This window comes from Hakea prostrata, chromosome 8 (assembly GCF_041222555.1).
Source record: "Hakea prostrata isolate BN-2017 chromosome 8, UWA_Hpros_2, whole genome shotgun sequence".
NCBI classification, from domain to species: Eukaryota; Viridiplantae; Streptophyta; class Magnoliopsida; order Proteales; family Proteaceae; genus Hakea; species Hakea prostrata.
The window spans coordinates 13,586,650-13,612,824 of NC_142607.1; the positions used below are offsets into that span (position 1 = coordinate 13,586,650).

General features: G+C 37.8%; 3 protein-coding genes across 5 annotated transcripts; 2 read left to right on the plus strand and 1 right to left on the minus strand.

The window, feature by feature from the left end:
• Positions 1-20: 20 nt before the first annotated feature.
• LOC149007063 (uncharacterized) lies at positions 21-10,203 on the minus strand. 2 transcript variants are annotated; one of them, XM_089165570.1, is made up of 5 exons: positions 6,583-10,203; positions 3,827-4,825; positions 3,088-3,313; positions 1,854-1,996; positions 21-1,180 (listed from the first exon to the last, which is right to left on the minus strand). In XM_089165570.1, exons 1-5 carry the CDS (start codon positions 9,697-9,699, stop codon positions 869-871), a joined length of 4,797 nt encoding a protein of 1,598 aa, XP_089021696.1. In that variant the 5' UTR covers positions 9,700-10,203; the 3' UTR covers positions 21-868. The 2 variants fall into 2 exon arrangements, with proteins under 2 accessions (XP_089021696.1, XP_089021697.1); XM_089165571.1 differs by lacking the exons at positions 21-1,180; positions 1,854-1,996 and having other exon boundaries at positions 3,094-3,236.
• A 1,199-nt stretch (positions 10,204-11,402) lies between these two features.
• Positions 11,403-21,577, plus strand: LOC149007064 (U3 small nucleolar ribonucleoprotein). 2 transcript variants are annotated; one of them, XM_089165785.1, is made up of 13 exons: positions 11,403-12,255; positions 12,475-12,530; positions 13,208-13,328; positions 13,442-13,552; positions 13,671-13,808; positions 14,230-14,298; positions 14,408-14,449; positions 14,631-14,699; positions 17,357-17,428; positions 17,518-17,571; positions 17,698-17,839; positions 20,656-20,706; positions 20,799-21,577. In XM_089165785.1, exons 1-13 carry the CDS (start codon positions 11,503-11,505, stop codon positions 20,813-20,815), a joined length of 1,695 nt encoding a protein of 564 aa, XP_089021911.1. In that variant the 5' UTR covers positions 11,403-11,502; the 3' UTR covers positions 20,816-21,577. The 2 variants fall into 2 exon arrangements, with proteins under 2 accessions (XP_089021911.1, XP_089021912.1); XM_089165786.1 differs by lacking the exon at positions 20,799-21,577 and having other exon boundaries at positions 20,656-20,717.
• Positions 21,578-22,671: 1,094 nt separating this feature from the next.
• On the plus strand, positions 22,672-26,171 carry LOC149007065 (large ribosomal subunit protein uL29-like). Its single transcript, XM_089164595.1, has 4 exons — positions 22,672-23,036; positions 23,203-23,338; positions 23,443-23,599; positions 25,709-26,171. The coding sequence occupies exons 1-4, from the start codon at positions 23,033-23,035 to the stop codon at positions 25,781-25,783; spliced, it is 372 nt and encodes a 123-aa protein (XP_089020721.1). The 5' UTR covers positions 22,672-23,032; the 3' UTR covers positions 25,784-26,171.
• The last annotated feature ends 4 nt before the right edge of the window (positions 26,172-26,175 follow it).

Genomic DNA, 26,175 nt, shown 5'->3' on the forward strand with positions numbered 1-26,175 from the left:
TTTTTTTCTCCCACCCCATCTTTGCAAACAAATGCAGCCTGAGTCTTTGAAATCTGTTAATCTGTTGAATGGTTAAAACGAGAATGATTTTCGAAACCTTATCAGATGATCTGGATACTCCGTCATTCCACAGCAGCTGACTATAATAGAACCCCTTTTTTTTTTTTTTTTTGTTTTGGGGATAGCAGCTATATTAGACCAGTATAACTTTTGAACTAAATAAAGATATCACACTTGATATAATACAACTTCTGATAATAGGTATACAACAATGATACATGTAAATGCTTGTGTTTCATGATAAATGCAAGGATTTGATAATGTTCGATTGCTGATCCAGATTTGCAGGTATTTGTGGGGTTGATGCATGGTCCCAGCTACACCATTTTTTTGCTTTGACAATGAAGATGAAGAACTTGTTCCTGTCAAAGATGGTGGTTCCCTGAATCTTATAAGAGTATGAAGTCAAGCCTGCAGAAAATTAGCAAACCCTATCGTTTCCTGAACATACAGAGTTGAGTATTGGGTTTTGTCCCTGTGCAACTCGCCAAGTGGGTAGATTTCTCCAACATCAGTAAAGACTGCTCAAGTTGGACATGCTTTCTTTTTCCACACTTCCCACAATAATCTCAGATGACCATTGTTTTTACTGAACACCCCAAAGGTGCAACAATTGGAAATCGCTTCTTGACGAAGCAGGGATCAGGTGCCATACATTATGATCCTCTCCAAGACCCCCACAATGGTAGGAACCTGGTGCATGGGGTCACACTTTTCCCCGCATTTCCCTTTTACCCCATGAACAAACATAATCTCAATTGTCTTTCAAAGGACAGATGATACAACTTGTACACTACACTTACAGAGATTAGAGAGAGTCACCTGGCAAAGAACCCATGTGAATAACTTGACTTACATCCCTTGGAACTAACGTCTTCTCTGAATTTACTCTCGAGAACAGCCCAGTGAGAAAACTCATTCTTGACTCAGTGTTAGAATTCCCTGTAGACAAACTTAAAGCTCCAACCACTTCATCACCAGCCTTGCACCTGACACTGTTTGTTGGATCATCATGATGTTCCACCTCAAGATCTGTGCGACATGGACAGCTTCGGAGCTTTCTGAAGCAAGATCCATGGAAAACCGATTCACACGACCTGCATCTTTCGATCTCATTTTCCTGATGATAGTAGGAGAGCATAAGACAAGGGAGAACCCAAAAGTTTTCAATATCTGTAAAACATATATGATTCACTAATATAATTTGGATTTTCCACCACTCCCTCCCCTGGATTTTCTTCACCCTGTAATAATTTTTACCATTTGGATGTTTAATTGACCACTAGATAAATGAGGGATGCATACTCTGCCAAATTTTGTGAACTAAATAAACTAAATAAACAATACAGCCCACACCATGGTCTAAGATTTTTCCCTTGTTTTCTCCATATTTCCTATTTAACTCTCCTCCCTCAACTTTTAAAACCCCTATGAACACTTCAGATGTCAAAACAATCAGCAAATTTCACTGAAGTTAGTTGACATTGCAGACATACGTCCACCAAATCTAGATCCAGATAGATTTGCCATGTGCCACATATTGAGGATGCAGTAAAAGAGATTCTGGGTAAAAGCATGGTGGACCCCTGCTCCCCTCTGTAATTTACAAGAAAGGCTTAATCATCTGGAAAACTCCAGTTAATGAATCAAAAGCTAAGATGATAAACCATCCACAAATACAGAAAGGTCTAGCATTCTATTCTGGAAAAGAACTTCTGTTCATGCAATGCATATGAAGTTCTCTATAAGCCCATTATGGTTTTATCCATCAGAACCATTTAGTGAACACAAACCTGGAATGGGAAAATGAGAGATGATGGATCTTCACAAGCTTGTCGAGCACCGCAAGAAACACCGGCGTCACAGCATATGAGGCACTGATCAGTGATGTGCTCTGAGATTTTCTTGGAGACATTCTCAAGCATGATTGGGAGTGCTGAAGTAAATGTAAATAAATAGTAAGAACATAGTCAAGATTAACCAACAAACTGAAAACTTCATACAGGCATGCAAGTACCTATAATCTAAATCCACTGTCAGATTTTCTTTGTTAATGTGTGTATTAAGTCATCGAATATCTGATATTTAAGTTAAATATTCAGATTATTCACGAGTAGCATGACAGAGTATGCCTCAAAAGCTAAAAAAATTATCAGCAAAAAAATAAATACCTTGGACCTAAACAAGACTACAAGAGTGTCAAGGGAGAATGGAGGAACTTGAAATTTCAAGTTAGAATGCTAAATTGTAACAGAAACTCTGAAACTTCCAGTTAAATTTCAGAGAAGAAACAGTCAAAAGGTGAAACAATGTGCCGAAACTGTAAACAGGCACATAAAAGAGAAAAAGCAAGAAGTGAGATCTGAAGTGTACCCAGGAACGGAGGAAGCTGCTGCCTAAGCAGCCATGATGTTGGTCTTGGGTTGTTTGAGTCATTTTATATCTTTGTATGAACTGATTTGTTCAGTTTAAGTTGTGGTCCAGTCTAGTGGTCTGATTGATGTTAGTTGTTTTTACTTTCTATTTCTATTTCTTAGTAACTGTCAAACAAAATCAGTTCAGAAACTGATTATGCCTTGTACTCCAAGCAAAGAGGGACCAACTTGAAAATTCCAAATTTTGGACCCCTGCTAATACTCTCTTCTATTATTCTTCAAAACAATCAGAGAAGAGACAGGGAGAGCCCACAATTTCTGCTTCATCAAATAGCATTTAGATTCAAAAAAAGTCTAGAGGAATACCAAAATATTTGCAGTGACATCAAATTCCCTGGGCATGTTCACAATTCAAATGAATTTTATCTGATTAGAGTACCAGTATCACTTCAGATGAGTCCAAGTCAATGCATACAAATGCCATGAAAATGAAAATGAAAAGAAAAACCCCATTCTATGAAACAGGTAAGCAATAAGAACCACATTTGAATCCAAAACATCTGCATCTAGATTGATGGAAGTACACCTGGATGATACATGAATTATATAAAATATTCTCTTACAAAATCAGTAAATATTTCAGAAACTTAACCTGCAAATGCCCCTCTGGATAGATCAACAAGGTCTCGCAGTGCAAAGAAATCATTGCTTTCAACAAGATACCTTCGAGAACCCACTCCTCTATAGATGGACCTCCGAAATGGGCAGTGAACATATGGAAGCATAGCCCCTATTTTCTTTCTGACACCCGTGACATGAAGAAGGGTTGGAACCCGTGAGAATAGAAAAGGATTAACTGCACTGACACAAAGCATGGGCTGCCAAAAAAAAACAAAAAAGTCAACTCTGTATGCATGCAACAACTTTGAAGTGAAATGGACTGACAGGGCACAAGACAGACAAGAATCTTTGTCAGTCAGCTGCTTGCATCCATTTTGCAAATCCCATGTGAAAATGAAATGGGATTTGATGGCAGTCTAATCTTGTAGACTACATGAACCAGCAACACAAGCCTATTAGATGACCCTCGACCATAGAAAGGGGGGGGGGGGGGTAGGTCAATCTTCTAAGTCTAGGAGATGTGGCATTTGGTTATCCAGCATCGTCTGTCAAACTGGTTTTCACACATGATCCATAAAATGAACTTCCTAAATGAAAAAATTACTGCACTTGTCGTGCTGGGAAGACAAATTTTGAGCATGACAATGGACATTCAGGAATAAAATGAAGAATCCTGCCAAACACTAAAATATCCTTTGACCAACCAGAATTATATACATTTGATAATTGTGCTAAAATTGCTTCCATCCATGAAAAAAAAGAAAGATTACCTGGTCATATATAGACTCAAGGTATGATTTAGCCAATTGTGAAACTGAATATTGAGTAAAATCCCAGAAATGCAAGACTCTAGCAGGCAGAATGGCCATGTCATTAGAATGGCATGAAGAACAATATAGTTGAGCAGTGTATTCACACAATCGAGGCTTGCCCCACCCAAATGTCTCTACGAATTCTTTTAACAGTGTCTTCCCCTCATTAAAATACCTGTGGCATCCTGCACAAGAATAATGCTGTGATTCCAGCAACTCTTTCATTGATTTGTGAGGTTGGACTTCTACCAGAAGTGATATTGTCTTTCCCAAAGTGGAAACGCCTTCTGTTGAAGTTTCTTCACCATATACTGAGGGTGAATGAGGCATAATAGTGTTTAACGTAGAGGAATCGGAGAGGGCCCTTTGAGGGGATAAAAACCAAATCAGAGGACTTGATGAGCTGAACAAAAATCCAAAGTGCCGAATGGATCTTAAACAGTCTTGGATAAGGGTACTTCTCTGACTGACAACATCAGGAGAAGCATTCCCAAATATCTTTCTGGATTCTCGTTCAACATCAAACCAGGGAGGGGGAAGGACCTGACCTTTATCAGAAAAAAATGTTTTCAACTGACGATAAAGAGAAACAAAATCACGATATCGGCGTTCAACCTCCCATTGGTTCTCACCACTCCATATTCTTAACCTGTAAACTGTGTATTCCTTCACACCAACCAGTCTCTCCCCCAGAGAGACCTCACCTTTCTTTTGCTTTGCACCTACTACTTCAATCCCATCAATTTTTAGAGATTGCTGAACTTGTGGGTATGCATCATCATTACCAGATGTAGAAGCAGTTGAGCTGCCATCCCTAAAAGGATTAGGATGCAGTGACAGAGATACCCTGTTACCCTTGGAGAACCTAGCCCCAGGAGACTCCACAGAATCAAGTAAAATCTCCTCCATTTCATGGACAACCTCATCATAGAATTCATTTAACTCGTGGTTCTCAGCCTGGAATGTATTTAAAAAAACAAAAGAAAATAAAAGGATCAGAATCCAAGTTCAAGCAAGGGTAAGCAACATTGTCCCCTCAGAATTTTGGGTTAGAACCATATAACCCAAAATTAGTTAGATGTTAACCAACCATAATCTGTACAAAATATAATTAGGCTCAGACCGATCACAGCTCAGAAAAGTACAAGCAGGACAATTCCAAACTCCAATATATCGCTCCTTGTCCTCTTTGACCAACATCACAAGCAATAGTCACTAAAAGTTCATGAACAAGGACATGCAGACAGACACAAATGATGGTATCGGAAGGCTGTCGCTTGCATTCCACAGCGAGAGTCCAATATGGGCTACATCTCATTTCCAGAATTGCCCCAAAGAACCAAAACGACAACCTCAAAAGCATGAAATGGTTTATTGCAGAAAACAAGATGTAGCAAAATATGTGAAGGCTATAGTATTTGTTAGGATGATGCTTTCAATAGAATAAACAGAAAGAGGAAATTAATCTAAAATTATATTCCCGAAAATTACAAGCCAAACATCATTTCCCAAGCTCTCAGTTTCAGTGTTCTGGGCAGGGGCAGGGTGTCTTTTTCCTAGGCTTGGGTTTTCTTTCTGTTTCATTATAAAAACATCTCATTTGTTTGAGAGAGGGTAGAAAATGTTCAGGGCTGTAAATTTTCTTTTCTTCCTTCTTTAAAGTGAAACCATCACACTCCGGGGTCGTGGACATAGCCTTCAAGTGAAAAAAACATAAAATCTCGTCATGTACATCAGCTTTCCCAATTTTTCACGTTTTCATGGCATGGCTCTGCTAACATGAATTTGTGGTTCTCCAACTTTCTATTTCTCCGTCTAATATTGTTTGGGACCACCTAGAACTAACTTTAATGTTTTAGCAAGATTTTGTTAAACTTTTTTGGGAAAATTACGTGATTATCTACTTTTAAGTTTCCCCTTACAAAAATAGCCACTCAATGTTTCACTTACAAAACTAGCTAAAATAGTGTTTTTTCACCTCTTTGGACATTTTTACCCCTAAAATTGACCATACTGGCATAGGGGTGAAAATGTTCAAAGGATATGAAAAAATAATGACTTTTCCCTTTTGGACAAAATAGTGATTTTCCCACTCGATGTGATTAGTTTTAGGGGTAAAAAATGTCCAAAAATGTGAAAAATCAATATTTTGGCTAGTTTTGTAAATGCAAACTCAGTTTTGGCTAATTTTGTAAAGTGAAACATTGAGTGGCTATTTTTGTAAAGGGAAACCTAAAGGCAGCTAATCAAGTAATTTGCCCAACTTTTTTTATGAATGTTTCAATTTGCATCTCCAACTCGCAGAAAAAAGAAAGAAAAAAAAATCTCCAGCAGAACAAGTAATTGAATTGCAACCATCATGGAGTGAATACGATTTGACCTTCCACCCGTAAAGAAAAAAAAAAGTTTGACCTCATTAAGTATAAAAAGGTATTTCTATTACAACCATATGTTTTAATTCTAGTGAACAAGGATATTACTTCACCAAACAAACTTCAATCTTAAAAAGTTAATCTTACTTCAAACACACTAATTTTGAAAGCTAAGTAAAGAAAATACATTCAGGTAAAAATAATTCAGGTGGTCTGATTTAAGCTGACAATGATGGAAATTAGTAACGAAAAAGTGGGGATGTCAGACCACTCATTCTCAATTATTTCATAGAAGACAAAGCACTGCCTTGTTACTTCTATGATGTGTAGTAATAAACTAACCTCATTTGATGCCACATCTTCTTTATGTATATCTTTTGATACAGAGGAATCCGCCAGTGTTGTCATTAGAAAGGACTCATCATTTTCAACCATTGGCAGAAAGGCATCTTTTACAACATTTTGTGAATCTCCAGTGATGTTATCTTGAGGCGTTTCTGTTGCAGTAGAACAAACTTGGCCACCTGCAGTATCACAAAGAGGATCCAACTGAAGTTGAGTTTCCAACCCCGTGGACCCTAATAAATCAATTTTCACAACCTTTTTCTTATCAAGACTGTTCAGATCCTTGTCATCTATATACTGAAGCTCCATTTCTGCTGTATCATCCATGATGTTCAAATCTATCCCTCCTGGAGCCTTTTGCACAGATGATTCTTGCAATGTAAGGACGTCACTGGCTGAATAGCTTTCTAGATATTCAGTTGACTTATTGGAAGCTTGGACTAGACAACTATTTCTAGGAATTTCTTCCATATTTTCTACTTGCTCAAGAACACAACAAACTGAAGAAGCACCATAGGCCCCACAGGTAGAACTCATAAGATTCCTTTCAGTTTCCACATGCTGCAGTTGCAGCTTTTGAGTTTCATCCAACGGCACAGCTGCTAAACTGCTTTCCGCTGCTTCTTGCTCAAACTCATCCCAGTCATCCAAACCAAATGCCACAGTAGTGTTAATAAGCAATGGATTCCAATCATCAGTTTTGCCCCTGTGATCAAAATGTAGGTTCATTCTATCAGATAAACCAATTCTTTGTTCATCATCGGTGCCATAATCCACCGATGACCTATCATCTTCCAAATGCTCATACCTAATTGATGTTTCCTCATCTACCATAGCAAATTTCTCATCTTCCATAACATCAACTGAAAATCCAGAAGCTGAAGTCAACTCATGCAACTGAATCATGTCATTGGGGCATGACTCATTGAAATTCTCTCCACAAGAAGCATCATGAGATGAGGAAATTTCACCAGACTGCCTAACTCTGGGTTCACTCTTAACCGCAAAATTATAACTCACAAGATTATTTTCAGTTTCTAGATGCAGTAGTTGTGGACCTTCAGATTCATCCAACGGGATAGCCGCTAAACTTTTTTCCTGTGCTTCTTGCTCAAACTTATCCCAATCATCTGAACCAAAGGCGACAACGGAGTTAATAAGCAATGGATTCTCATTTTCTATTTTGCCATTGTGACCCAAATGGAGGTTAATCCTATTACTTAAACTAATTGTTTGTTCATCATCCGTGCCATAATCCACCGATGAACTCTCATCTTCTGAATGCTCATACCTGGTTGATGTTTCCTTGTCTGCCTCTGCAAATTTCCCTAATTTTGTTCCATCAACTGAAATTCCCGAAGCTGAAGTTGACTCATGCAACTGAAACATGTCAATGGAACCTGGTTTGTTCAAATTCTGTCCACAAGAAACAACATAAGAAGGGGAATTTTTGCCAGACTGCAAAACACTGGATTCACTCTCAACTGCAAAATTAGAACTCCCAAGATCTCTTTCAGTTTCCACATGCTGTTGTTGCAGCACTTGAGTTTCATCCAATGGCACAGCCATTAACCTGCTTTCTACTGCTTCGTTGTCGAAGTTCCAATCATCTGAACCAAAAGCCAAAGATGAGTTAATGAGCAAAGGATTCTCATTGTCAGTTTTGCCTTTGTGATAATAACTTGGGTTTTTTCTATCACTTAAACCACCGCATTGTTCATCATCTGTGCCACAATCCACCGATGACCACTCATCTTCGGAATGCCCGTACCTGGCTGATGTTTCATTGCCTGCCTCAGTAACCTTCCCCAATTCTGGTCCATCAACTGAAATTCCAGAAGCTGAAGTTGGCTCATGCAACTGAAAGTTGTGCACGTCGTCTCGTTTGTTCAAATTCACTCCACAAGAAACATAAGATGTGGAATTTTTGCCAGACTGCAACCCACTGGAATCATTCACAACCACAAAATTAGAACTCAGAATATTCCTTCCCATTTCTAAATGTTGCTCTTGTGGTTCTTGGGTATCATCCAGCAGCAAACCCACTAAGCTGCTCCCCACTGCTTCTTGCTCGAAGTCATCCCAATCATTGGAACCAAAGGCCACAGCCGAACTAATAAGTAACGGATTTTCATTGTCAATTTTTCCATTGTGATAAAGTAGCTTTATTCTATCACTTAAACCAGCGCTTTGTTCATCGTCTGTCCCATAATCCACCGATGACATCTCGTCGTCTGTACACTCATACCCTTCACCAGGCTCAGTGAATTTCCTAACTTCCTCTCTGTCAACTGAAACTCGAGAAACAGAAGTCAACTCATGCAACTGAACCACATCATTAGGTCCTGATATGGATAAATCTTCTCCATGAGAAGAAGTAAATGAAGGGGAATTTTCACCACACTTCAAAACATTAGATTCATTTGCAACCACAGAATGAGAAAGTATTTCCTTATCGTTATGTACAGTAATAATCTCTTTCGAAGAATAATGTGCAGCAGAATCAGGCAATAATTCTCTCTCACTGTAACCTCCCAACATTGAACCACCTGCATTACCCTCGGCACAATTATCCATGGGCAGTCTATTATTTACATTAGGAGTTGTTGAATTTTCACCATTATTTTCTAAATAAATGGTCCCAAGTGATGAATTCTCCCCCTGCTTAGGCAATGATTTGGACCGTTTATTAAGCCTTGGCAACACATTACTTACCAGGGCAGAATCAGAAATCCCAACATCACCTTCACCTTTTCCATCAGAGGAATAAACAAAACTACCCCTGTCGCCAGACTTATATGGGGATCCCCCTCGAACACCAAAATTTTCCGGGACACGATCCTCTCCGAATCCCAAATTTCTTGCATATCCTAAATCAGAACCCAAAAAGTCATCACAAGTTCCTAGGGAGCTAGACTGACCTGTTGTCCCTGTAGCTGAATTCGAACCGCAATACGTTTCGAATTCTGAATCTCCACGCGAAGAATCCTTTGACAACACAGGAGAAACATCGGGAGCATCGCACTTCGGCCCTATGCAGGATATAAACTCGCCAAGCGGATCTGGAGAGGGGACATCGGAAGAAATCTCTCGAGCCTCCTCTCCATTTAACATCTGACACTCACAAAATTAAAAAGAGAAAGAAAAGCAAACCAGAAACTTACACTAGGAGAACTCGCATGAAGAGACAGGATCAAAAGGAGAAGTAACAATTGCTTCCACTCAATCTGCGTTCCATTTACGATCGTCAATGATCCAACAACACAATTCACAAATATTTTTAGAATCCAATGAAGAAAGATTGATGGATATAGGGTTTATCTGAATTTGCCAGAAGACGAGCATGGACAAGAAGGAGAAACATTATATCCTGTAACAGTTTATAAATCATACTTCGAGCGAGAGAGCCTCAAATCTTGAAGTTACCCGGGCTGGGAAAAGCGTGCCGCAATTTGCAAAACTCTTTTGACTCGACATATTTTTCTTTTCTTGATGAAATCGTGACAAAGACACTTGTTTCTTTTGTTCTCGCTCGTTCAGACAGACAGATTCTGTTCTGCAATTTCCAATTCGGTAGATTTCTTAAAAAGAAATAAATTTTTACAAGCACCTTCCTGTTTTGCAACGAATTACTGGTCACCTCCCTGACTTTTCAAAGCTCACAGTAAACCTCCCAACCTTAAGTCTTCCGACGTCCAATATAGAGATAGGAGGAATTATAATTTTATCTATTATATTTTTGAAATTATTAATTTAATTTAATCTTAGACTTTGTTAATAGTTTTAAGTTTAGTTTTAACCTTTTAATTTTCAAATTTCATTTAGTTTTATTATTTTAAATTTTAAAAATCTTAATTGATAACGCTTTACCATTAGTCTTACTTAATTGTAACTTTTGATTTTAAAATTTTTTTTTACCACCCAAAATTTTTTTTTTAATTTCACTCCGTTTTTTTTTTAAATTTTTATTCTTCAAAAAAAAAGTCCCCTCTTTTTTTTTAAAAATACCATTGGAAAAAATTAAATTAAAAAAAAAAAAAAAAAAAAAAAAAAAAAAAAAAAAAAAGGGGGGGGGCCCCCCCCCCACAAAAACAAAACCGTAAAAAAAGGAAAAATTATATTTAATATTAATTAATAACAGATGTAGTGATGTTACCATTAATTTCCTGTGGCAGCCAACGCAAAGTTGTTCTAGTCGTTGAAACCAACATCACTTAGTAAAGAGGTCGTGGATTCGACTCTTGCTGAGGCATAACTTAATAAATTCTGTGAATTTGTGAATTTTTACTTTTCAAATTTTTGTGTGATTTCTCTAAAGTCCTTAATTTACCTGGTTTGCAATTTTTAAAAAACCATAATAAAAATTAGATTAAGAACAAAATCACTAGGACACCCTCAACTTCTTCACCAAGACACCCTCAACTTCTTCTTGGAGATTCACTAGGGTTTATCTCTGTTCTCAACTATCTCCATTTTTTTTTTTTTTTTTTCTTTTTTCCCAAAGCTATATTCATGTTCACAAACAATGAAGGAGATGGATGAAGGAAAAGTATTATTAGAGCATATAGTACATTCCTACGGCTGTTGACCACAAATGACAAGGGCCCATAGGATTAGGGTGATGATTTTTTTTGAAAATATTAATTATTTTTTACTTGTAAATCCCACATATTTGTGTGTGCAAAGCTGTCAAGTGGAGATGAATTAGACTTTGGTGGGGGCGGGGGCCGAACAGTAATTTTATAAAGATTGGGGGTTCCGGGTTCCCTTTAAAAACATGGCGGTCATCATGTATTAGGTTTCACGCTGGTCTCCGTGTGGCACCCTAGCCTGGACGACTCAAACCACAGTTCGGTTTGATTACTCACTCAAACTGGTTAAGAGTGAAAATCGTGGAAAAGAAAGACGAAGGGAAGGATGGCGAGCGCGAGCGCAAGCGCAGGAGGCTCGGAAGCTCTGCGCCGACTGAAGTCGACAGAGCCTCCTCTCTGGCTCTCTCCATCTACTGAGCTCTCTCAGGCATCTCGAATAGCTTCTCAGTATCTCTTTTCATCACTACAACCGTTCTCTCCCAAATCACCGTTCGACCGGCTCCTCGTCGACGGCTTCGATGCAGAGCAGATATGGCAACAGATAGATCTCCAGTCGCAGCCACTGCTATCGAACCTTAGAAGAGATATAAAACGATTCGAAAGGAATCCTGGCGAGATTTCAAAGCTTATTGACGGAGAAATAGTTAAAGAAGAGACAGAAGAGAAGACTGATGCCGTCCTGAAGGAAAACGAAGCTGATGGTGACGAGATTGATGGACATGAGGAGAACCTTGATGATTTTGATGAGATGGATGATGACGAGGTTGGAATTTCTGACGAGGACGATGAGGATGGAGAGGAAGGAGACGAAGGTGAGGGGGAGGAGGAGGAAAAGGAGCATGGGGTTCCTAATGAAGCAAGCGGTGGCGTTGAAGATAAGTTTCTGAAGATTAAGGAATTGGAGGAGTTCTTGGAGAATGATGAAGCAAGGGAATATGGTATTCCCAAAGATAAACAGAGTAATGATCAGAAAACTGCTGGCGATAACGATGAAGACAGCGTCGACGAGTGGGATGATGACGAAGATGAAGATAAAGGTGAAGATGAAGATGAGGAGGATGAGGAGGATGACGACGAGGTGAGTTTGCTTAATAGCGTCAGAGCTTTTAAATTGTGTCTTTAGTATGTTAATTAAGGGGACAAAAAGTTAAGTACCTCAGCTGGGATGATAATGGTGGATGAACCATGGTGATATTTTGGTGGAAAAGGTTCTGAAACTTCCTGCAATGCATGACCTAATTCTTATTTTACTAATTTATGCTGACTATGCTACTTTCAATACTTTCTCGTTATGCAGCTAGGACAATTTGGTGAAAATGCGGATGTAGGTGATGATAAGTTCGACAATGCAAGGTGCTTCTTTCTTTCTTTAATACCTTGTATCTTCATTCGTAGCTTTATTTCTATAATCTTTAGCTATTCCACTATTCGTAGGAGGAATACAAAATTGATATGAGATACTTAAAAGATATATTTTAACTTGAAAGGTCTGAGGGGCCATTTCTGATTGCTATGTGGGATATGTTTGCAATTTATAGGGATTAATGGCAAGTTAGCAGCCATAGAATATTTATTCTGTAGCGCTGGTTCATCTCTTTCTTTTGTAATATTAGTATCAGTATAGTCCCTTTCATAGTAGCTAATGCTTTTTTATTTTAAAACTTTTCTTTTAAAAGTTCGAGTGAAAGATTATCATGAATAGCTTGAGTCTCAGCTTTCTGCCATTTCAAGCATTGTTAGCAGGAATAATGGTTTCTTTGGACCAAATGTATGTAAACACTATTTATTAGTATGCTTGATTCCTCAAATGCTTATTCAAAATGTTTAGTGAGATGCAAAGTTCCTACATGATGTTCATCCATATAGGGCAGAAAACTTTAATCAATTACAAGAAGGTATTTTATAGGAATCCAGCATATTTAGTTTTGTGAGGCCGCTTTAACAGGCATTGGTTCATCTTTGTATTTGGTGCTGTTATTTAATTTAATATGCTTGGAAGGGACATGAGTCTCATCATCTGACATTCTCAGGTATGAAGATTTCTTTGTCAACAAAGAGAAAAAGAATTCGAAGAAACGGTCTCGATCTATTGGTGGAGAAGATTCAGGCATGGATTATGAACAAGAAGACCATGAGGAATTTAATGACCAGGTCTTATATACATTTATATTTGAAATCCTTGAACAATGGATACCGTAAACTGGATATTTCATTCTCTATCTTATTGGTTGGATAAATATTTTACTACTATTATTGTTTCACAGAAGAAAGAAACTTCTTCAACTCATGAGAAACGACAAGAGAAGCTTCGTTCAAAAATAGAACAGATGGAAAGGGCAAACTTGGAACCCAAGTCATGGACAATGCAAGGAGAGGTAACAGTTTTTTTAAACATTCCAGCTATGTGGTTGATGGGTTCATATTCCAATGGCTTAGTCCTGTTTCTTTCTATAAATATATCTGTCCTTGTAACAATGAGTATGGTGGAATCAGGTAACTGCTACAAAGAGGCCAAAGAATAGTGCTTTAGAGGTTGATTTGGATTTTGAGCATAACGTAAGACCTGCACCAGTGATCACGGAAGAAGTCACAGCATCCATTGAAGATTTGATTAAGAAAAGAATTCTTGAGGTACACTTTTATTTAATGTTATTAGAAGTGCATTTATCCCAGGTGCTGTTCTTCCATGGCATGCACAAAGTTGTTCTTTGAGTCTTTAGGCAATTGGCATACTTTTGGGTCATTAGTCATCACCATCTAGGTCTACTGTATGCTAGAGGGTGACTAACAAAAAGAAGATACTTGATGTTTAAGTTCTTGTAGGGGTATTTTCATTTAATATTTTTTTATTCTTTTTCTATTGACACTCTCATGCTGTTTAGGCTTTGTTTTTCAGTTGATTATTATCCTTCTCATTTATCTCTTCGATTATTGTTGGTTTTGCCAACTAGAATTGGGAATACCTACCATATTGTATTTAGAAGCATGACTGTTCATTCTTGTGTGTGGTTCTTTGTTCAACATTTCTAATAAATTCAACTGCAAATTATAGGGACATTTTGATGATGTTCAAAAAGTGCTCAGTCTACCATCCAAAGCACCAAAAGAACTCAAAGAGATGGTAATGTATTATTTGGGGATAAGTTAATAGTTTTGAAGGCATGAGATGGAGTTAGTTTTGTGTGAGTAAGTTGCTTTATGCTCACTTGTGAGTTCTTAAATATCTGCAGGATGACAATAAGAGCAAGAAGGGACTAGCTGAAATTTATGAGGTATATTATAATGTATCTTTATTGTCTATTTCTGGTTATGCGCATATTATTGGCTTAATTTGATTAATCCTAAGCATATCACTTATTGTCTACTATCCTTTGGTTAGATCATCACATTTTCTGTTAGCTTATCTCTACTATGAAGAAGTAATAATTTTAACTGTGTTATTTCTTTCTGCAGGATGAGTATGTGCAGAAGACAGGTCTGGCTTCTGAAACACTCTCCTTCTCTGATGAACGCAAGAAAGAGGTATGCATCGATACTGTTTGGCCTCCATGATCATTATGATTCTGTTTTCTGTGTATCCCCCTTCCCCACACTGACTCCCAGCATTACAGTAGAATTTTTCTAATAATAGGATTGTATGATAAGAATGTAAATTCTGGGGAGAGAATAGTAGGCTCACAATGATTCTCTTCAGTGAATCTACTTTCGCATGAGAGGTCCACCTTAATATACTACTTTGTCATTGGAGCGTGAGAGAATGAATCTTTTATACTCAAGGACAACACATGAAGTCTTTTTTACGTATGCATTGATATTGGTCTTCCGAATATTAGTAGGAATTTTCTTTAATCTGTTGGGAGGGCTTTTTATATTGAAATAATATCATGAGCTTATGAGGAGTTATTACACCCAACATGCCCTATAGGCCATGAGAATTGTTCCTACTTCATTATTCCTTTATATGCAATGGCCAAGTGCATCCAGAAAGCAAAATAACAATTGAAATCACAATTTGAAGTTTTGGGATTCAAACCAAAGCAGCTTGTAGAGCTGAGTCAAATTCAGGTTGAGTATAGATGAAGTGGATGAGAACCTTCCGTCGAAATTTCAGCCAATTCAGATGGTTAGAGGCAGAGATATGGAAGGGGACACTGTAATACAAGGTTAGAATAAGTTGCAACCAGCACTGCGTTTCGGCTCCAAGGAGAATTGAGTGTAGGCTTTCATGTGATGAAGCCTCGCTGCAATTGTTGTGCGATTCTGATGAACAGAAGAGGAGATTTGGGTTGGTGATGAAATTGGAAGGTTATGGTTGCCAGACAATCTAGCCAGTTGCAAGGGCTCAAATTGGGATTGAATGGACTCCCTGTTGGTATGATTCAATCTTCAAAAATCCTCTTCAAAGCAAGGCTGTTTTAATTGTTGCAGGTAGTAGGATGGGAACTAGCCAGGTTTGTTTCAATCCTTCTTCTGTTGATGATTAGAAGCATCTGTTGAGGGCCTGGGTGGAAGAATGTTTTCTGGACTTTAGCAGATTTCTGAAGTTTAGGGTTACAATTCATGGCACAAGAGTGTTGATTTCTTATCATTAGGTTTAGCGGGGTATAAGCACATGAGCAGTGGTGATTTCTACAGATAGGTGTACAAAACCATTTCTCATACTTATTCAGCTACTTCATTTTTCTGAGCAAATTGCTCTGACACCTCAGCGCAGAGGCTTTTAAACATTGGCGCCCCCTTTTGTGTTTCATAAGCACATGGCTCCAATTCTGTTACATCAGTATCAAAGTTAAAATATCATTACACCTTATATAAGATGGGATGAAAAGACCATGAGACCACTTTACTCTTTTGTTATTATTTACCCTTCTTTTTCATTTATATTTCATCCTTATCTTCTTCAATGAAGATGGTACTCCAAATCAAATATTATTACCGGCAGCGCGGATTCCCCCATTGCAGAAACTAATTGCCCAGATTCCCAAAGGCATGCAGGAGTAAGCTGAGCTTTGTGGCCAGGATTGTTCATGTCTAACACCAAGAAGAAACCTAACCTGCTGCATGTAATCCAACCCAATGAGAGGTAGGTTGATGACTGGAGGTGCTGAGTGAGATTTAGAAAAGACATTCCCACTGGGGAAGACAATGGGAATGGATGGGGGTTCGTAGATCCAAATCCAATATCTCTCCCCTTGCTAACCTCATGAGCTTCCCACTGCTTCTAGCCACCCTGCTTGGGAGCAGAACAAGTAGAATCACATTTGGATGCCCCTGTATAATGGCCAAAGATGCAACGGCTGCAAGTCTCTGCTACAAGATGGTGGTTCACATTTGTACCTTTCTTGTAGTAGAAAAATGCTATGTTGTAACAGCGAGCAGCTTCACCCCTTGCCTTTCCTTCTACACAGAAAAAGCAAAATGGTCCCTCACTTACTTTTCACAAAGCTTAAGAGTCTCTGTCTTTCTCTTTCCTTTTCCCTTGTTAACATGCTCTTTTTGCAAAAAGTATCCCCAAAGTCCGAAACCATATGGACTTTTGTTCTTCCATCTGAGACCCATTTCTTCTTACCAGAATCACTATAGCTGAAGAAGTGTCTAAAAGGCAGATTAGGATTTTGTTCCTCGGAAAATAAGATTAGGGCTTCGAATGAATGAATTAGGATAGAAGAAGAGGAAAGAAGAAAATTCACCCAAAGAATTGGGATAGGAGAAAGATAACACAGACGCGAGTTTTTTGTCTTTTTAGAATTTTTAAGCTAAAGGTTATTAGGGCAATGTCATAAACAGTTGAGGTTGGTTTTGGAATTGTTGAAAAGTGTCATAAATTGTTGAGGGTAGTTCTGGAATTTAAAAAAAATAAAATAAAACAAAGGTTTAACGGCAGTTAGTAACGGATTGGACTAACTTGTCCCATAACTCTGGGGTGCCTATGCTGATGAAACATAAAAGGGGGTGTCAGTGTTTAAAGACTCTTATTTTGGGGTGTCAGAGCAATTTGCACTTGCTTTTATAATAAAATATAATTTCGTGAAGTAGCTGTGGATTTTCGGAATGCCAAGCACATTGTGGAGTTATCATGGAAATTGATTTTTTGACTTTCTTTTTGTTGTTTCTTCCATTTGCATAACTTTTAGGGGAATTGGGTTTGCATAAATCTTATGGCTGTTATCTTTTGTCAGGCACATTTGCTATTTAAGACACTTTGTTTGAAGTTGGATGCGCTGTCACATTTCCACTTCACGCCAAAACCTGTATGTACACCTCAATGATTTCAATGTTATGTACACCTAAATCTTCCATAAGTACCTTCGTATTTATCTAAGAAGCATGAAATTGACAGGTTATCGAGGACATGTCAGTTCAAGCGAATGTTCCAGCCCTTGCCATGGAAGAGGTGAAATTCTTTCATATTTTTGTAGTCTCAAATAATGAGGATTCAAATTAAATAATGGGCTATAAGTCAAACTTTTTAAGCTTACATTTCTAGTCAAATTAATTGAGACATTTTCTCCTCCAACAGGTTGCACCTGTGGCGATCTCAGATGCAGCTATGCTGGCTCCTGAGGAGGTGTTTGCTGGCAAAGGTGACCTTAAAGAAGAATCTGAATTAACCAAAGAAGATAGAAAGAGAAGAAGAGCTAAAAAGAAAAGGAGGTCGAAAGGTGAGTCTGATCTGTTTCTTTTTGTGGTATTACTCTACCAATGATTATTTCTCCATCTCAGGGTCCTGTATCTGTTATAGCATATACATAATAGTGCTACATATTTTCAAGGCTTTGGGAACCTGAATTGAATAGGCTGTGGCTGATACTGATACTGGATCGATGTTACAAAATCTTAAGGGAGAAACAAATTTGCTGTTCTGGTTGAGTTTGCATTAGTATCAGTTTCAAAGTTGGTGATATCATATCTGATACCGTGAACCAAATCCCTAGTTATGATGGGTTATTAGATCAGGATCCACCATGGCAACATTCCTTATGACACCGTTTGTTTTCTGGAATAAAGGTGGGGTGGGAAAAAGTTTGAAGACACAAATTTTTCCATGAAATCCCAAAAGTGTGGTTTATTTGCTTCATTGGGTGGGAAAGCTGACAATACAAGCTTCTAAGGAAGCTTGTCTGGTGAGGTGGCATGCTAAAATTTCCACCCCATGCCTTTCAAAATCCCACAAAATAGGTGGGATTTTGTGAAACAAGTGGAAAACATCAAAGTGGGATCCACATTTAACACTCCACAAAATTCCTTCATTTCATTTCCTTCACCCCATTATATATGGAACCCACATGTTTTTTCGCCACCCCCACCTTTAGGCTCCGTTTGTTTGCAAAGGTGCGGTGGGAAAAATAAACATATGGGACTCATATATAATGTGGGTGAGGGAACAAGAAAGGAAAAGAAAGGATTTTGTGAAAAAGTCTTTAATGTTGGTCCCACTTTGTTGTTTTCAACACTTTTTTCACAAAATATCACCTAGTTTGAAAAGGAATGGGGTGGGAAAGCATGCCAGTCAGTAGACAAGCTTCCTTAAATTAAGGGAACTTGTCTACCGACCTTCTCACCCTAGTGAATCAAACAAGCCTCAAATATGGGATTTCATGGAAATTTTTATTTTTTTAAAATTTTTTACTATCCCTTTTTTTCCACTCCACTTCAAATTCAGCAAACAAAAAATGCCTTATTCAATTTTAGATATCTCTTATGGCCAATCTAAACCAAATCACATTATCAAAGTTGGTGATATCATATCTGATACCGTGAACTAAATCCTTATTATGATGGGTTATTAGATGAGGATCCACCATGGCAACATTCCTTATGGCACCGTTTGTTTGCTGGGATAAAGGTGAAGTGGGAAAAAGTTGGAAAAAACAAACTTCTCTATGAAATCCCAAAAGTGTGGTTTGTTTGGTTCATGGGGTGGGAAAGCTGGCATATAAGCTTCCTTAATTTAAAGAAGTTTGTCTGGTGAGGTGGCATGCTTACTTTCCACCCCATGCCTTTTCAAAATCCTACAAAATAGGTGGGATTTTGTGAAAAAGTGTGAAAAACATCAAAGGGGACATTTAAGACTTTTAACAAAATCCCTTCCTTTCATTTCCTTCTCCTTCACCCTGTTACATATGGAGCCCACATGTTTTTTTTCCACCCTACCTTTAGGCACCATTTGTTTGCAAAAGTGGGGTGGGAAAAATAAACATGTGGGACCCATGTATCATGGGGTGAGGGAATAGGAAAGGAAAAGAAAGGATTTTGTGAAAAGTCTTAAATGTGGGTCATACTTTTTTGTTTTTGACATTTTTTTCACAAAATCTCACCTAGTTTGAAAAGGGATGGGGTGGGAAAGTTGGCATGCCAATCAGTAGACAAGTTTCTTTAATTTAAGGAAGCTTGTCTACAACTTTTTCACCCTAGTGAACCAAACAAGCCTCAAATATAGGATTCCATGGAAAATTTTATTTTTTCAAACTTTTTCCTATCCCTTTTTCCCACTCCACTTCAAATTCAGCAAACAGACAATGCCTAATTCAATTTTAGATATCTCTTATGGCCAATCTAAACCAAATCACATTATCACTAGTATCTGATTTTCCTGTGGTTTGATAACTTGTCAGATGTTTATCCTATTTCTGTTTTTCATCCTATGTACCCATTGAGTTTAAATGCATCTTTTGTAAATGAGCTGCCAATTAGTGTAATGAAGGAAGGGTAGGGCAAGTAGATGGCATAGCTTGCTCAAGGGACGTACATAAGTGCCTTAATACTAATGTCAAGGTGATAATGCCAGTTCCCTTACTTGCCTCATACATAAACTCGATTAGTTTACATCTGTTCTTTCTTTCTTTTCCTTTTTTCATTCTTCTTTTTCTTTTTCTCTGGGGGGGGGTGTTTGGTTTGGGGTTTGACAGAATGATTGATGTAGATTTCAAGACTAAGAATCCTCCTGGGTTGTCATATTCTTTGGCAATTGATTTGAAGTGTTGTAAACCCACCACCTGCTTCCCCAACCAAGCCAAGCCTTGGAGGTATCAACAAAAACCTGGAATCTGGATGCATTTTGTTCCTCCTGTTTCAAATTCAATCCTGGTCGTATCAGCTCAAAGTTGGCTGGACAATAGATTTTGGAATGGGATGGCTGGATCGCCTGATTATTTAAACCCTGGGCGAGTGATCCTTGGTCTTGTAGGTACTTGGACACAGCTTTTCAATACAGTACAAATATATTACCTCTCCGTGTGGGGTCCTATTAAACTGCAGAGCATTGGGCATATTATTCTGCATCTATAACTTTTTAAGTACAGATGTATGACCTCCTCCTAGGATGCCAGAGGTTACAGCCATTAATTGCAAATAAGTGTTTGACAAAAATTTTTGCAAATAAGTGGTAATTGATCTGGTTATTGCTCTTTTGTTGTTTCTATACTCCTTACTTCTTAGTTTCTGATCACTTGCTAACTAATTTAAATATGGGATGCAGCTGATAAATCCAAAAGGATGCCGAAAAATGCATTGTTGAGTCATCCCCGTGGTAATTCTTAATCCAGTTCTCCCTTGTTACTCTTTGATTTTTACTGTAACCCTCCATTACCAAATGATTTCAAAATCTGAACAAACTTACAGGTAAGGAAGAGGTGTGATTTCCAGAGGCAGACATGTTTTGAATCAAGCTCCTCTCTGACCTATGAAGCTTGCCATGGAATCCTTGGATAGTGAAGATCCATGGATGGAGTTTGCAAGCGAATGACCCTTGTTCTTTTAGTTTTGATGAAGTCATGACAGCAAACTGTGAACAACAGGATACTGAGGAAGTGAAAAGAAAATGGAAGGCATCTTCAAGCGGACTCTGGCCTGTAAAATTTTTGTTTAGTTGCTTCTTATGGTTCTTTTTGTTCCTTCTTTTGAGGGGTGGTTTGCGCCCTAACTATTGTGGGAGGAATCAGGTTACCGTGTAATGTATATTTTATCAGATTACGGCCAAAATATAAATTTTTGGATAGAAAATTTTACCAGATCGTCCTTGAATACTTGGACTGCATGGTAGGTAATTTTACCCAACAGAAAATAAAAGGGTAGCCTTTTGTTGGTTTTCTGGTTCCAGCATTCTCCTCTTCTTCGACTGCAAGCCATTGGTGGGAATCCTTGGCCAACACCGATATGGTTGGATTTTTTGAGTTCAGGCATTTAATTGTGTCGGATACCGATCAGTTATATCGGGTGAGTGAGACATCGACATCCGCCAACACTGATATGATATGGATTTTTATGTGCTCCTGTCCTGACATCTTCTTGTTAGTTCTAATTGGTCATTAGATTTTTGACACGTAGATGATTCTAATCCAATGGTCCAAATCAAAAAAATTTATGTAAAGAAGAGACTTTTGTCCTCTCTTACCTTCCCCAAAATGCTTTGGTGCTTGTTTTCTTTGACAAACTTGTGCAATGAAATTAATAGATGTAACATAAATTAAAATCTCTTCAACTAATTCCCTTTGATTTTGAAATCAAAGATTCTTCAATATTACCGGCAAGACATCAATCGGTTCCACATAATAAAATCTAAAAAGTCGAATTGTTATGTAACTTGCTTTACAACTTTCAGTCGAAACAGAACTTGTTCTACCTCGAAATGAAATCTGAATTTCTAGATTAAACTGATTAGTTGAGAGGGAAGAAAGGGAAAGGGAAAAAGACTTTCTAGTTTGCAAGGCTTAGCTAAATTGATTAGCCGCACCTGCTGCAACTAATCTAACTGGAAATGGCTGGTATCTTTACCATCTCAAAAGACCTAGAAATCCCTTGGATTAGAAAACATCTGGTTCTGTGATTTCCAGATTGTTAATAGCCAAAATCTTGTAAAATCAAAACCTTCGTAATGTCAGGATCTTGATGGAGAAATCCTTGACGATTTTGACCATTGAATTAGAATGATCCACGGGTCAAAAATTCCAATGACCAACTGGAGCTAACGGGAGGGTATGTGAACTAGAACTTATTAAAATCCACCATGGTTGATACCATAGAATGACAAATGATTTTATTTAAATAAATAAAGAAAATTTTAAGAGATAACTTAAGATAATTTGTGAAAAATATATATATTTAAAATTATGTCAAATTTGCAATGATTTCAGAAATGCCCTTAAATTTGTTCATTGTTAGTAAATTCTATTAAGTTATGATTGTAAAAATTTCAATATTTTGTTTTATATATATTATTATTATTATTATTATTATTTATAGAAATAGATCTATATATAAATGCGTGACCCACGCACGAAAGGCATTAATATTACAAAGATCGATAAACCAATAATTCAAAATAGGCCAAAGAGTCTGCTAGGGATAATTCAAAATTGGTTTTCCAACAAACTAGAGTCTGCTAGGGACAGCCACACCAGCAAAGGAGTTAATATGAGTAATATGATAGAATTTTAAATTTAATCATTTTTATAGAATAATACAAGCGAGGTATATTCCTTAATCATTTTTTTTTTTGGGTGGTATGATTTTCGTCAATCATCTTTTGGATGTTCTTGATCGTTTCCTAAAATGAAAATATACTTATGAAGATTCCAGGACTTCTACAAATAACTTCAAAAATCCTAGCTGATAAAATATTTCGTTGGATTTTACCTGAATTCACGAATGACCTAAAAAGCCTGGACTGAGTGGCAGAGATGGATTTTCACAGCACATCAGAGAGGGTATTCTAAGTCAGTAAGAAGTAAGAACTCAGAACCCTAAGGGCCTAAGCACTTCTCTTTGCAAGAAACACAAATCCATCGGGCAACCGCGAAATTCTCGGTTCTGCGTTGCAGGGCGAAGCTTAGTTGGCGATCACTCATCACGTCCAAATGGGTAAGCATCTTCGGATTTGTCTCCCGTGTTCTTGTTCTCCAACTATTTTAGCATCTATATATTATGAATATATAGGGTTTTTCTGCTACACCTTTTTTTAGTGGCTTTGTTCTCTGGTTTTTTCTATTCACGACCTGGATTTTACTAACAAATGTGATCTAACCAGCGAGAATTAAAGTCCATGAGCTCCGAACTAAGCCGAAGACTGAGCTTCTGAACCAACTCAATGAGCTTAAGGCTGAACTTGCCCTGCTCCGAGTGGCCAAGGTCACCGGAGGTGCACCTAACAAGCTCTCAAAGATGTGGGTAGTTTTTGTTATCCGATTTGTACCTTGTCTACTCTTTTTGGGTTTGTTTGTTCTATTATACTGGATTATTTATGTCTGTGTTTTACTTGGCATTTCAGAAAGGTGGTTAGGCTTTCTATTGCTCGTGTGCTCACTGTTATATCCCAGAAACAGAAGGCTGCCTTGAGAGAAGCATACAAGAACAAGAAACTTATTCCTTTGGATCTTCGACCAAAGAAGACTCGTGAGATTAGGCGTCGCCTCACTAAACATCAGGTTTTTTACTTTACCTTTGTTCGGCTCTGCTTTTTGTCTCTTTACTAGATTACTTGATGGATAGGAAATTATTGTAAGCTATGTTCTGGGATAGGAGAAGGGAAAGCCAATGTCAATTAAAATATGTTTCATGACATTTCCATTCAATAGGTGATTTTGTGAGGCATTGTATTGCTGAATTGCTTGCATCTTGTCAAAGAAGATACCCGATCCAGGGTATTACCTTGTGGACTTCGGCACACTGCCAAAAATATAGTCTGTGTCCTCTCTGTGTCTGATTATTTTATTGTGATGGATATTGGAGCGTTTGTGCTGCAGGATGGGTGTGAACACCGGGTAGACCTTGCCTCTTGGATAGTTGATTTTTAGGCTTTTCTTAGAGGCAGTGTGTGTCATATGAGTGTGCGTATATGTGCAAGTGATTGGTAAACTTGGGATTGCCTCAGCTAGTCTGATTTGTGCCTCAGACATCCAGTTATGACAATGCTAGTGTGGGTGAGGTTAGTGTAGATAGTGTGTATGTGAAATGTCAGTTTGGTATTATTTGTCTGTGCAAGTGCTGCCTGATTCAATTCACTTGTATATGTAACTTCATGGCCCATGGGGTTGTACGGTTAACTGTCCCTGGGGTGATTTATTTCCAGATGCATGGTCTGTGGATTTTTTTAATCCATAATGGTAGTTGTGTTTTTGTGATGTTTTTACTCACATTTTATCTGTCGTAATTTCTTTTCCTCGTTTCAATGACAACATGTTGACTATTGATGCCTTGATGTACAGAATGGATGACTGCTGAAAAAAGTTGTTTTCTCACTTCTGGGTATGTGTTGTCCAGCATAAGGTTTTGAGACTAGGAAGAGTTGTAGTATAAAAGGTCATATCTTTTGTTGCTAGTCCCTGAAACAGGATAAAGAAATCCATCTCTAGTTTTTAGTATGAATACGAATCTTGGGAAGAGTTCATTCGCTCGAGTTTTTTGCTTTGTAAATGTAATTTGAGAACTTATTTAAAGTAACTTATGTATGCACCCTCTGGAGTTGCAAACCATTACGTCCACGACTCTTAATTTTTTTATACGGATGTCCTGCGGGTGTTTTAATTTTTATACCAACTGTACCTTTAGCGTCCAATAAATGCGGTTAGTTTGCACTGTCTCTTAATTGACAAGTTACATCTACACCAGATAGTGGTAGATCCAGACAAGTAGGTGTATTGTTGGTATAAACTTTGAAACACTAGGGGGCACAGTTCTTAATAATAAAAAATTGAAGGGATAGACTAAGTAGATGTAATAGTTTGCAACTCTAGACATTTGTGTTGGGGGGGGGGTGTATAAGTAATTTGTTCTGTAGTTTAAAAGATCCCAGGGATTGCCAATTGGATTGATTAGAGATTGGAGGATGCATGGGAGATCAAATCTAGTTGGGGAGCTGGAAGAGTTTTTTACTCTAACAAAGCTTGGCTGAGTATGAGTAGCTTTTTATAAAATTTGTTTGAAACAAGGGACTGGGAAAAGATAACTATTAACTAATGGTTAGCAGTGCTTGTGAGTGGTGGGATGCTCAGGGAACTTGAAAATGGATCATCTTTTCTTTCTTTTTTGTTTATTTATTTATTTATTATTTTTTTTTTTTTGAGAGGGGGAGGGGTTGAGGGGAAGGAAAGGGCGTAGGGCTTGCTATTAAATTGTACCTATTTCTGGTTGATACTACTATATGTTAAGAAACTTAGCTCTGGAAGTCTTGTGAAACCTTATATCATTAATGGACTTTATTGGATGTTTTCACGGGTTCAATTTTGGTTGATCTAATAAACATTGAATGATAAAAAAGTAGTGCTTATTGAAATATATGAGTTTTATCAAGTGTTTTTCATGGACTCAGTTCCTGTTGATCTAAGAAATAATGAACAATGAAAAAAACTTAGCAATTTTTGGACTTGGCTGTTACTAAAACTCAGTTTGCTGATTATTTGTTTTAGCTAATCAGTTTGAGGGCTTGCAAAGTGCATATCTCGTTGTGCTAGCTTATGTATTAGCAATTACTTTGGCAAATCCCATGTTTTGGCTTCTAATTTGGCACTTGGATTTTTTTTTTTTTTTTGATTCAGCTATCTCTAAAGTCTGAGAGGGAGAAGAAGAGAGAGATGTATTTCCCTATGAGAAAGTATGCTATCAAGGTTTGAGAGTGCTCCAGCAATTGATGGTAATGGTGTTTGAAGTATACGTGGCTTTGTTTAGCTTAGTGCTTGGACCAAATGTAAGCGTTATGATCAGTATTGTGTGTGTTACCTAGGGAAAGTGGGGAACTAACAACCCATCTATAGTTAAAATGTTTTGATTGAGAGGTTTAGAACTATTGGCTTCGAGATGGTACTAAAACCATGTTGTAAAATCAAATTTGTGGCTTTTTGGTGCGAAACTTGGGCAATTATGTAATGAGGAACCTTCCTGTGATGTTATGATGTACTGATGGTTGACCATTAGAGGAGGCCCTCTTCCTTTTTATGGGGCAGTGGAGAAAGGATTTGTTTACCCAAAAAAAGGAGAAAGGATTTGAAATTGATTAAATCCATGT